Source organism: Sabethes cyaneus, chromosome 3, assembly GCF_943734655.1.
Source record: "Sabethes cyaneus chromosome 3, idSabCyanKW18_F2, whole genome shotgun sequence".
Classification (NCBI taxonomy): Eukaryota; Metazoa; Arthropoda; class Insecta; order Diptera; family Culicidae; genus Sabethes; species Sabethes cyaneus.
The window spans coordinates 239,150,559-239,163,737 of record NC_071355.1 but is presented as its reverse complement, the minus strand read 5'-3'; the positions used below and the strand labels follow the sequence as shown (position 1 = coordinate 239,163,737).

Sequence of the window (13,179 nt, the reverse complement as noted above, 5' to 3'; positions counted from 1 at the left end):
TTTTGGGGACACGAAGTAGGCTTAGTTGTGATCACCGGGCAACAACAAATCACGCTGTCACGAAATTTTCGTCACTAAAACATTATAAATTGAGAAACAAGAAGAACAATACATCCTGACAAATTTTCTAATTTTTATTGGGGTATTTTTTGCAACCATGAAAAATTGAAAAGACTGAAATGACTCAGACCGGTTTCAAATTTAGTCCTCAGGTTAGTGCAGAAATTAAAAGACATTAGTATGCAATCTACCAAATACACCGTACCAACTCTATACTGTGCAATTCCATATTTTTCTGGAATGCTGATAAAATTTGCCTACATTATAGAATCATTTTGTTCTTATTTTGTTTTGTTGATGTTTCTTGTTTTGTTTTGTTGATTCAAGATCAATGAATTTTTAAATTAAGCGACGTTTGAGAAAATCTGAATATTTCCTTTGGAGATTTCTGGCAAAATAGGAAGACGATTGAAATCCTGTTATCACTCATAAATTGAACAATAGTTTAGGTGAAAGATACGTAGACTTTGAATTAAATTCGCATCATGTATTAAAAAAGAAAGAAAAAATGATAGAAGGAATCAGACGAATCACACGATCGCAAACAAATGCACTCGTTCTGCATACTCCCTTCATTTGCTGGCAGCCCTGCAATACGCTTGCACCGCCAGCATGCTTCGATTGCAATGCACAACCCAGCATCAGCATGGCCCTACGAGAAACATGCTCTCGCTTGACAACGTGCGATAAGTGCCAACAGCCAGCCAGCCAGCCAGCGAGCGAGCGACCGTACGTACACACAGTTCGTACACGGCAGCAAAGGCAAGTGCCTTGCCGTTAGACCAAGTTGTGCTTCACCATCATCCGGGCTGTGCTGTGGTGGCAGCAGCACATGAGCGAGAGAGCGAGTGCAAGCGAGCAGCAAAAGCAACACCAACAGCAGCAGCAACAACAACAGCAGTAGCAGAGCAGTGCAAAACGGTGTGTACAGAAAAACCAGACCCGATCGAAATGTATGTATTTAATGCTCTGCGGGCTTTTATTCCGTTCTCTCTGTATTTCGTTTATTATTCGAATTGGAAAATTTCATTTTATTTGTATTCTCGGTGAGTTCTGTAAATGTTAGTTAGTTGCCTCTCCGTTACGAATGTTTCCGTCATGCGCTTGTAAATATGTGCTACTGCCACAATCGTACTCGCACTCGGGCTCGTCGTAGTCGTCGTAGTCGTAGTCGTCGTCGTCGTCGTCGCCGTCATCATCGCCAGAGACACATAGTAGGCGAGCTTCGGCAGCGATTAACAACAAAAAAAAAGAAGCACCGTAGCGGGAAGGGCGTGGCCTAGCCACATTCGCTGCCTTGGCCTGCCTGGCACATGGAAATGGAAATGCGGTAAACACACCTCTCGCATTCGGGTCTTCTTCGTGGCGTGTTCGTAGTGGCGTTTCGTTACGATTCGTTCATTTCGCTCGGTGCGGGCTCGGCGATCGTGTGTGGAATAGTTTTTCCTTCTGTGCCGCGCGCGGTTGCCTTCTTTTCTTCATTTATTTGCCCGAAGTGTATTGCATATTTAATGTTTATTTTATATGATTATTTTTCTTGTGTTTCTCCTCACGCTTCCGCCGAAGGTCTTTCGCTGCCATTTTTCGGATTTGAAAACGCAAACAGCAAAATAAGTACCTATCGGATCAGGATCTCCGTCTTTCTCTCTCTCTCCCACCATCTTTCGTTCGGTGTGTAACGTAGCTTCTTTTTTTCTTTGATTGGTATTTGCACGTTGTGTGTGTCGCTTTCATAAAACTCAGTGCTAAGGAGGACAACAAGGCTCCCCCAACCCAACCCAACCCAACCCAACCAACGCCCGGAATCCGCTGGATCCGGTGGTTGGTGGTGGGTAATTGGAAGAAATCACACCGAAATACCTCAGGCTCGCGCCGGCCCCAGCCGGCTGTTCGTCCTTTTCCGCATCCTGTCCTGTCCAATATACATGTACATTTGCATCATTTTTCTTGATTTAGCGTTACGTTGCATGAATATTTCCCATTGGTTAGTATTCAGAAACAATACTTTATCAAAAAAGTTTTGCTCCCTTTCCTGACTGCTGAACGCGCTCTGCTACTCGAAACGAAACATTTCCCGAGGACAGGAAGCCCAACAACACGGCGCAGAATGGGGAACCGTAAATTTTGGATTATTTTCTTATGTTATTTCCATAATCATTACCCTCACCAGAAATCGAAGATTTTCGAGGGGGCCTCCTTACATCAAGAGTGCGACCATTATCGGAAGATGAAGAGTTAATAACGATCGGCATGGAGGAATTTCGGCAGAAAGCTTCTGGGTAAAATATTGGAGAATGCATACCAATTTTTTCGCGTTTCTTGTTTTCTTGAACTGCCGTATTTTCGGAGCCGCGCTATTGGAGGAAACAAATCGGAGAGAACTGAAGCTGAACAACAACAGAAAAAAAAACAACAACAAAACCGTCGAACGAGATGCGAAATTGGTCGCAGACATGTTTCTGTAATTCTTGGGAAACAGTAATTTCCTCGCTGCGTGATAGGCCATTTTGGATGTGCCGCTGGGATGGGGCTGCTGTGCCGATGGAGGCTACGAGCGAGCGACGACATGGCGCGGAACGGAACAAATGGGAGTAGCAGCTCTGGTAACATTCCACGACATCAGCTTCTGACATAATGGACGTTGATGACAATCATTACGAACGGATGATGAGATACAGAAAAAAAAGCGAGGAACGACTGGGACCGAATTTGCATTCGTCAATCGAGAGTCTTGTTTTTCTTTTGTGAATTGGTGAAAACTGCCGTTTTAGTGTTTTCAATTGTTGGTTTGGTAAATTGCGATACACTTTTGGAAAGTTGAAGAAATCAACCGGAAAAGTCCTCGAGTGAAATTACAGCACAGTGAATTTTATTGAAAGTTCCCAAGCCTTGCACGCGTGATGTGTTTTCATTTAATAATGTGTTTTGTCATTAATATCCTTTCATGTGGTGCACATGATGACAATCGAGCCGAAATAGCCTAATTTCGATTGACAAAAGAACTAACTATTGCACAATAATTTGATGAGCCATATCTAAGCAAATATACTATTGTGCCGAATCAACGAACAACACTTTAAAGCAGATATTTTTCCTTTCTGCTCGATAACGAGAATTGCGGTTTATCCTATAATAATTTCAAAAGAATGTGCTGATCCAGTGTGTATTAGACTGAACGGAAGGAAAATAAAGTTGCGTGTATTCATTCGACGTTGAAGTTTCACTTGTTCGAACAAACCGTTAAAGGTTTGTGTCCGATTGCCTTGTAAACTGGTTCAGTAACCATGCTGAGTATCAATTTTGAGTAGGGTGGCAGACTCCCTTCATCATAACTAAACATGATCTACTTTGTTTATTAGTTTTTATTAGTTTTTAAAGGAATTATGTCTGCAACTATTCAATTTTTTGGCTGGAGATTAAATCTATACTTCTTGCCCGGACTTGTACAGCCATTTAGACAGTTAAAATATTAGCATTTATATTTGTTAGTGAAACAATTCCTTATGTTCCAGTCAGAATTCATCATACGGAAACTTCACGTTATACGCAAGATTTCTTTCGTCTATCGTAGACAGAGACAGTAATCGTTCACAAAAGTGTGTGTATGATTCAATGAGTCGTACGCACAACCTAACCAACTAACACAAAAAAGTGGAAATAGTTAAAATCGCAGCTCAAAATTGCAAGCAACTGCAGTAGTAACTCCGAGTGATCAGCAGATTCTGTTTGCCATATTCAAGACGCATAGGAAAACAAAGAGGGCTTTGAAAAAATAGTGACAAATAGTATGTTTCTTGCATTATCATTTGCCGATAACGAAGAGGCAATTAATAAATATCTATGCTCAGTAAAAGATTGAATGTAATCGGTATCATAGTTGGTTATATGTAATGCTGTTTTTCATCTCTACGGTAGAAAAATTGACAAAACACGCAACAGACGAAAGCATCCAAAACTCTATATTTTATATTGTTAATAAGGCCATTACAAATATTTTATAAAGTTTTTGTCCTTCCGGTGTTGGGTCACTTGAGGGGGAGGGGGGGAGGTCGAAAAAAAACAAAGATTTTTTTAATCGAGCAAAAAAAATATTGATTTTAGGTATTTTTATTTAAAGTTTAAACGTGAAAACCAAATCTATTCTTGCTTTTAAAATATACGTTATTATTTTTCATGCAAAAATCTACGAAAAAAAGACAAAAACGAAAGAAAATTTTTTTGGCCGATTTTCGGAAATTCCGCTGTATGAATTTCCATTTCTATTTCACGCTAGAAGCGTTAACTCAACTCGTACACTTATTTTTCAAGCTTTTCAGGCTGTAGAGCCCACAAACAATTGATTTTATAAAAAGAAATTTGACTCATATCCTACAAATTATTTTTTTGCACCCCGATTTTTCAAGCCAATTTCCAGGGGGGGTGGGTGACAAAAACTTTTAATATGATTTGCAGTGGCCTAACTTAGCAGAGGATAATCTAATAGAAGCTGTAAAAATTGACTCTGCTTTTGAATTTTGCATCGGTACGAATTTGGAAGATAGTAATTCTATGTTTTTGGGACTTGCATCGCCCACATTATTCTTGAACATTACAGTTCCCGGTTTATCGGTAGAGCACGAGAATATCCTTGTTGCGTTATCGGTACTAAATTCTGGCAATGTATATCTTTCGTTAAATATCATCCAATTTAGGAATCGGGTTTGCTCCATTTCTTCTAAGATAATCCGGGTGGTTCGTTTAATAGAAGCAATTAAAAAGCTCCAATCACGAAATATAACCGAGCGAAACGATCAACACCTGGATGGATCAGGTTTGCCAACGTCCTTGACTCAGAAGATTATGATTATTTGAGCTTCTGTTGTATGCTGAAAAGTATATTTAATTTTGTTTACGAGTCATAATACATTAATATTATAATTCGCACAATTACCGTTCAACTGGTTTAATGAGGCTGGTTTTTTCCTATTATCTGCAGAATAAACACCAACCAAAGAATCTAGAGGTATCATTTTAAATAAATAAGGCTTATAAAGATTTGGAAAAAAGTTTATGTCCTGGTCTAGAAATATTGCTCAAGGGGGGGCAAGAAAAAATAATAACATCAAACCTTCAAAAGGGGGGCTCCGTAGCCGCAAGGTTACCGAGTCTGCTTTGACAAGCGAGTGGTCGTGGGTTCGAATCTTAGTAGAATCAAGCCATTCGATGTCAAGTGACTTTAGCATGGGTTTATTCTCAAGCCCCTCCATTTACCCTTCCTTCGTGCTGAATTCTATATTTACCCTTTGAAGCCTCTTGACAGTGCAAATGTCCCTCCTATAGTTAAGTGTACTGGTCAGAGGTACGAATGACTCCTCGCCAGGGACGGCTATAATATGGGATAGTGCTGGCAGCGAGGAATAAGTGGGTAAAGTAGATCAAGCTTTGAAGGAAGGGTAAACCCTAATACACGCAAGCACGCATACAATTTAAAATAAGCATATCGCTCACTCAATAGCGATTATAGCAAAAAGAAATGCAGTGCAGGTCATACAGCAAACACCCGGGCGATATTACAATAGATCAACTATACTGGTCGCAGTAATGAGTCCACACATGGAAAAAAAAAACCTTCAAAACCGAAACAAAGGAGTAGAAACCAGTGTTTATTTTTCCATATTAATGCATATTTTATATTTAGTACAAAAATGTTGTACAGTACTTAAATTTTAGTTCAAACCGAACTAATCATTGAAATGTTTGGAGAGATAAACCGTTACGACTGCCTAGCAATGAAAATGTTATTCCAATTTAATTCCAGTTTCGCACATTACCAAAATCCATACTAAAACTCCATTTTTATAGCAGAAGAAGATGCACAGTACAAAAGCAATATAACTTAACATGACTTGATTTGATGTTAATGTCGGGGCCACCATTGATCCCAATGATAATCACAACATGACAATAGTCCGAAAAGTTTCGAACAATTCAGTAACATCCTTTCTGCATGCATTCAATGCATGATAAAATATTGTATTTGTAAGGTAAAATTGTAAGCTTTATGTCCCCTACATCCAAAATTAAGGTAAGTTCTTGGACACTACGGAATAAAACGACCAATTGGAACCCCGAAAGTACTGAAAGCTGATATTCCGGAGTGCCAAATTTGTTATATTTCTATTTTAATATATCTACTACCGATGACAGCATAAAATAACCCTCCTGCAATTCGGAATATGTCCGTCAAAAGCGGTACCAAATTTCACTAATATATTAAATTTGATTTATTTGGTTAAAGTAAACGGAGCCAAAAGTCTGATTTCAAGCACATCCAATTTTCGGCTTTGGGGCCGTCTGCGACCTGTAGCAGTAATCAAAAAACTTAGTTGGTGAAGGAAAGTTGATCGAGACTAAGCGGATAATTACTTTAACTTTGCACATATTGGGTAATTTAGAGATGTAAACGCGGTAAACTGTAAAAAATCTGCTTATCACTAAAGAATGTAACATAATATGTATTACACTTTATTTTTTTGCCCCTTCAATTTTCGAAAATTTTGGAAGGGGGGGGCGACACAAACTTTTGTATAAGCCTAACTGCTTTCGGTGCGTTCGAAACAAATGTTTGGAATTAGATGTGCAATGCACTTCGACACAAATAACGACCAAAGTACAGATTTGAGTTGATTGATTTGTTTTGTTACTTTGGGCGTTGCCTTGGTTACCAAAGCAAATGTCCAATGTAACAGTGGAGCAAGAATGAATCCAAATTGGACATAGGATATTTTGCTTTCTTTGATTATCTCGATTTAATGAATAGCAATTTGTATGGATGTTCTCGTATAATACTTATAGACATGTAATTTATTATAATCGTAATTATAATTGTAATTTATTATAATCGAGTTTATGATTTTTTTACATTTGTTACTTAGGTCCTTTTGAAAAGTTACGCGAGAATTTGATTTTAAAACAATATATGAAGCAAACGTCAACCGTTTCAAATTGATGAACCATTCTAAAATAAGGATTGCCTACGATTTAATCAAGCTATAATTGATTATCAGAAGCTGCCAAAATAACGCATTAATATATATAGTTTCCTTGTGTCTGACTGTAACGCTAGATCCTAGCAAGCTGTTAAATAAAAAATGTTCTAGACTACAACACGCGTAGTGAAGGTAACAATGATTTCATACTCAATAAAAGCGTGAAGCGTGAAAACGCATATCCCGTTGAATATTCTTATTCCTACATTTACTTCTTCCGGAGTTTCTTACGAGAATGGTAGCTAAAACCCTTTCCGAGTCAGGTGTGGGATGATATCTGAATCACACAGAAGTAATGTAACGTGTTTTGTTAAACAGTCTAATGTTTTATCAAGGACACATTCAAAGTTTGATGATAAAAAATACAGCCAAAATTATTCAAAATATGGTTAATGTGGAATTTGTTGTTCCATGATTTTGACGTTAAATTGATTTACGAACGCGACCTGAAATATCTCAATATAGAGTAACATAAATATTGAACTCCACAAATTCAGGTTCTTTAAAAATTTAGTAGAAGTAGCTTTAGACATTTTCTGCAAAGTATTTAATTTGAAGTATTTCAAAAGTATTCTATTTTTTTTCAAAGGACTGGGTTGCAAAAAAGCCGTCGAAATCTCCAATATCTAAACATGTTGTATAACATTGGTTCGATTTCAAACGTATTTGTTCTCTGAGTGTTTGTCCGATTTACTAAAACGAAGGATATTTTAGTAGTTGTGGTCCAACGAGTGGCAGTGGATTAGACAGCGAATGGCTGACCGGTATAATGCAATCAATATTTTCTGCAATCATACTTTTAGCGACACCAAATTTAAATTTGGTCTTGGTTCTAAAATTGAGTACTTCCCTTGATCAGCACGTTCTTTACAATTAATAGATTTTTGCCGTTTTATCTAAGCTCCGTTTGCTTCTTTTGTAGTTTACACGTTTCACTAACAAATTTTACGTGCTATAGAATTGTAAATCATATTACATTTTCAAAGCCCTACTAGCACAGTTGTTACAAACCAGTTGTGATAACTAAAATATGACTGATTTCAGTCGTATCTGAGTTACTACAACAAAAATGAACAAAAGTGTGGTGCTTGGGAGGTTTTGGTATCGTGGCAAGCCACGACGGGTCAACCTAGTACTTAATATAAAGCGCGACAACGCACATCGTGTTGAGTATCTTCATACCTACATTTACTTCATCCGGAGTTCCTAGTAGGTGTGATGTGATTTCTGAATCACATGGAGGTGATGTAGCGTGTTTTCTTAAACAGTCTGGTGTTTTATCAAGGGCACATTCAAATTTTTTTGATAAAAAAAGACAGAATTCTTCAAAATATCTGTTGGAGGCAACTGGGAGCACGGCATTGTCCGTTCCCTGTTTCATCACTGTGCTCTTCTTGACAGCTACGCTGTCACTGCGACAGAACCCTACCAGCCGTCAAAACGACTTACACATAACTTGCTGTTAGCGTGAATAATTATATCTTTTACTGAATATGCGTTATAGTTTTAATTCGTTTATTCGCGTTAGTAAAATTAATCGATATTCGGCTTATATCACGTCCGCTGCCTTTCGCAAGATACAACAGTGGCGACTCGGGTTCGTGGTTTTAGTTAGCTCGCGTTGTGAAAAAATCACGGTTTCACACGCGGTAGTATAACCTACAAAAGACATGGATCGGCAACAGCAGATTCCGGTAGAAACACTTATTCTGCAGGTTCTTCAGCAGCTCCAGCAGCAGCAAAATGTCACGAATCAGCTTATTGCCAGCCAACGTGTAGCACAGGAACATCAGCGATTGTTCGTGCAGCAGAATAGAGAAGCTATCGAGAATATCAGACTTCAGGTTCCGGAGAGCCCGGAAACGATCCTTGATTCGGTCGCTGCTAATATCAAGCAACTTCGATGACATTGAGAAAGGTGTAACGTTCACGGCATGGCTCTCGCGGTATGATGAGTTGTTCGCAAAGGATGCTGCAAGGCTAGAGTGAGGTTATTGGTCCGGAAGTTTGGAGCAGCCGAGCATGAACGCTTCGTTAGTTTTGTTCTGCCAAACGCTCCCAAGAATTTTAACTTCAGCCAGGTTGTGGAAAAGCTTAAAACTTTGTTTGGAGCAGCGCAATCAATGATTGGTAAGTGTTACCGGTGTTTGCAGACCGCAAAGGCTTTAACAGGTGACTACCTGTCTTACGCTTGTCGTGTTAATAAGGGTACAATTCGAATTGGTAAAATTGTCAGAGGAGGAATTTAAGTCTTTGATTTTCGTGTGCAGGTTGAAAGGTGAAAGTGATGCTGAGATGCGAACCCGTTTACTTAGCAAGATCGAAGAAAGAGGAGACGTCACATTGGAGCAGCTGTCAATCGAATGCCAACGGTTAATGAATCTACATCATGATACGGCTTTAATCGAAGGCAGTTCGAATGCGGTCAACGTGATCAGCAGAAGACAGCCGAACTTCCATAAGTTCCGAAAACAGTCGGTAGCGAAGAAGGACAATTCGCCGAAGCAGCATTCGTCCAGTATGGAGAAAAAGCCAAGCGGTCCATGTTAGACATGCGGGTTAATGCATTTTAGTCGGGACTGTACATTAGTGTCATATCCACAGTCAGTGAATGCCAAAGCAGCCTCGGGTGACTCACTCAAGCTGGTGTCACAGTTCGAATGTCCAATAAGTGTTAACGGGGTAACACACGTAGGCACGATTTTCGTCGCGGAAAAAGATTTACATATTTTTGGACTTGACTTAATCGAAGCATTCCATCTAGATTCGGTTCCGATGAATGCATTTTGCTACGAAGTTTCCGTTTTTCCGACGTCAGTGAATCGTCTTAAGGCTCACTATCCACAAGTTTTTAGTACCGAGCTAGGTAAATGCACAACAACTACAGTGAAGCTCAAACTAAAACCAGATCAAATCCCAGTTTTTCGCCCTAAACGTCCGGTGGCGTACGCCATGTACAGCGCAGTTGACGATGAGTTGCATCGGTTGGAGAGCATGAATATAATAACACCAGTAGATTACTCGGAACGAGCAGCTCCGATAGTAGCGGTCCGGAAAGCAAACGGAAGCATACGAATTTGAGGAGACTACTCCACTGGTTTAAATGAGGCTTTACAACCACACCAGTACCCGCTACCGCTTACCCAGGAAATTTTTGTGAAACTGACTCATTGCGAGGTGTTTAGCATTGTGGGTATGTCCGAGTCCTATCTTCAGCTGCAAGTCGACGAAGCCACCAGTAAACTCCCGGCTATTAATGCCCACAGGGGCATCTTCAAAGTATATCGTTTGGCACCTGAAGTGAAAGCAGCACCGGGAGCATTTCAGCAAGTCGTCGATGCAATGCTAGTAGATCTGCAGCACACGAGCGGTTACATCGATGACATCATCGTAGGCCGCCGCAATGAAGAGAAGCACTGGGAGAACCTGAAAGCACTGTTCGAGCGTCTATTAGGCCACAATCAGGCAAATACCTCCTCCTGTCGACGTGTCCGGCGTTCGTGCTTTTCTAGGGGCCGTTAACTATTACGGCAAATTTGTGCCTAACATGCGCGCTCTACGATTCCCGTTGGACGAACTACTCAAGGCAGGCACAAAGTTTAAGTGGACATCGGCATGTCAATCAGCGTTCGACAAATTTAAAGAAATCCTTTCGTCGGACCTGCTCTTAACGCATTATAACCCGGAGTTGGAAATAATCGTTGCTGCTGATGCGTACTCCGTTGGCTTGGGAGCCACGATTAGTCACCGTTTTCCCGATGAGTGAATGCGAGTTAGCCAACATGCGTCCAGATTCCTCGCCCCACCAGAGCGGAATTATAATTAACCTGATCGAGAGGGCTTAGCCATAATATTTGTGGTTACGAAGTTTCATCGCATGATTTTCGGTCCCAAATTCCGGTTACAAACTGACCACGCACCGTTGCTTCGTATTTTCGGGTCATAGAAAGGTATCCCCGTGTATACCGCCAATAGATTGCAACGGTGGGCCTTGATGCTGCTCATGAATGATTTTACGATCGAATACGTGGCGACAGAGAAATTCGGTCACGTCGATGTGCTCTCTCAGCTTATCAACCAACACGTTCGGTTGGATTAGTATTATGTAATCGCAGCTGTTACGCTCGAAAAGGATGTTGGGTTAGTAGCTTTCGATTCCCTCAACGTCTTTCCGCTCAATTTCAGAGAAGTTCAGCATGGTACGCGGAACAATCCGATACTCAGCAAGGTATACGCCTGTTCCTTGGCCAAAGCCGCAACGGCCATGGCCGCGAGTGCATATTGATTACGCTGGACCAGTCGACGGGGACTATTTTCTACTGGTAGTGGATTCCTTATCCAAGTGGTCCGAGATAGTGCAAACAAACCGTATCACAACCACAGCTACCATCAAGATTTTGCGAAGTCTTTTCACACGGCAGTCAACAAAACGACTTACACATAAGTTGCTGTTAGCGTGAATAATTATATCTTTTACTGAATATACGTTATAGTTTTAATTCGTTTATTCGCGATAGTATAATTAATTGATGTTCGGCTAATATCACTGTACAACTTTACCAACCGAGAGCTGGGGTGACTCTTGCCGTATAAAGAATTCCTCTCCATTGTACTCGGTTCTGGGCTACTCGTCGCCAATTCGTTACGCGTCTCGACACACGCAAGTCGGCTTCAATCTGGTGGAGCCATCTAGTGCCAGTGGGGTTCTTGAAGAGAACGGATTTCACTGCGCAGTCGTCCGGCATCCTTACGACGTGGGCGGCCCACCGTAGTCTCTCAAAGTAGTGCCTACAACTCGTGGTTTATACACCTACGCCACTCTCCGCTTTCCGTTTGTACTCCGCCAAAAATAGTGAGCAACACCTTTCGTTCAAATACGGCAAGTGCACGTATGTCTTCCGTAAGCAAAGATACAGCCGCAAGTCCGTTGAGAACTACCGGTCTGATTAGCGTTTTGTAGGCTCGACTTCCAGCTTGAATGTGTCGTTGGACTTTTCGTGCTCGTATTATTGTGAGAACCCAAACATAGTCCTATAGTCATTGTCCGTGGGAGGTTAACGTTGGTTCCTCTGAAGCCCCTTCCTACCATATACTCAGTTTTCCGTAGTGATTTGTAACCCAATCCGTTTTTAGTCTGGCGTAGATTGCCTCCGCCGTCCCAAGGATTCTAGTAATGAGGTGGTGGTCGTAATAGTTGACTACTTTTGCTAAAAAATCGTTCCTCTCGTCTCGATGCCCACTCACTGGATCACATTTTTGATAGCGATTTGAGTAACATACAGGGTAGTCCATCCCCTTGCCGCAACCCTAGACGTAATTAAATAGGACTCCCCGAAACCTGCACGTAATATATCACTCGCTCCAGAGAAGCTTTGATCAGCCGCGTCAGTTTGTCCGCTTGACCGTATCGTATGCTGTTCTGAAATCCACATGACTGTTCTGAAAATGTGATGCGAGGGCACGTTGTATTCCCGACATTTCTAGAGGATTTGTCAGAGAGTAAAAATTTGATCCGAATAGCTCAGGCCCCCATAAAGCCCGCCTAATACTGCCCTACGGATTCTTTTGCTATTAGAGATAGATAACGCAATAAAATCTGGAAGAGCACCTTGAGGCGACGTGGACCAACGTGATGCCCCGGTAATTGCAGTAATCTGGCCGGTCGTCCTTTTTGTAGATGGAACAGACTACACCTTCAATCCACTCCTCCGGTAGTTTCTTCTCCTTCCAAATCCTTGAAATTATCCAGTGAAGTGCCGTTGCTAGCGGTTCTTGGCCATTTTTTGTAGAGTTCTGCCGGGAGTTGGTTCCTTCCGGCATCAGCAGTCACGGTTGGTTTTAAAATCATTCCAAACTTCATAATTGTTTGTCCCACCAGTCTTTTGGCCTAACTTTTCCGTAAAACTGGATCTATGGGCATGGTCAATATTTTGGTCATCATGAACGGTCTAGGGCTTTTAGAGCTGGTTAACCGGAAACGCTTTGTAGTCAAATTTCGCGTAAGTTTTATCATTCATTATTACGCACATCGATCACACATAACTATAGTCCATTGCTAATCTTCGGACGTTCAACGTTACTCTTCGATGTT

General features: G+C 40.9%; 1 protein-coding gene across 1 annotated transcript; it reads left to right on the top strand.

Moving 5' to 3' along the window:
• Positions 1 to 9,383: 9,383 nt before the first annotated feature.
• Positions 9,384 to 10,610, top strand: LOC128740952 (uncharacterized protein K02A2.6-like). The gene is made up of 3 exons (XM_053836528.1): positions 9,384 to 9,633; positions 9,679 to 10,130; positions 10,215 to 10,610. Exons 1-3 carry the CDS (start codon positions 9,384 to 9,386, stop codon positions 10,608 to 10,610), a joined length of 1,098 nt encoding a protein of 365 aa, XP_053692503.1.
• The last annotated feature ends 2,569 nt before the right edge of the window (positions 10,611 to 13,179 follow it).

Excerpts from the sequence above, each read along its gene's own strand:
- LOC128740952 (XM_053836528.1), top strand. The coding sequence starts at position 9,384 with ATGCGAACCCGTTTACTTAGCAAGATCGAAGAAAGAGGAGACGTCACA. Across the intron at positions 9,634-9,678 it reads GAAAAAGCCAAGCGGTCCAT|TGTCATATCCACAGTCAGTG; the intron begins GTTAGACATGCG and ends ACTGTACATTAG. Across the intron at positions 10,131-10,214 it reads CGGAACGAGCAGCTCCGATA|TACCCGCTACCGCTTACCCA; the intron begins GTAGCGGTCCGG and ends CAACCACACCAG.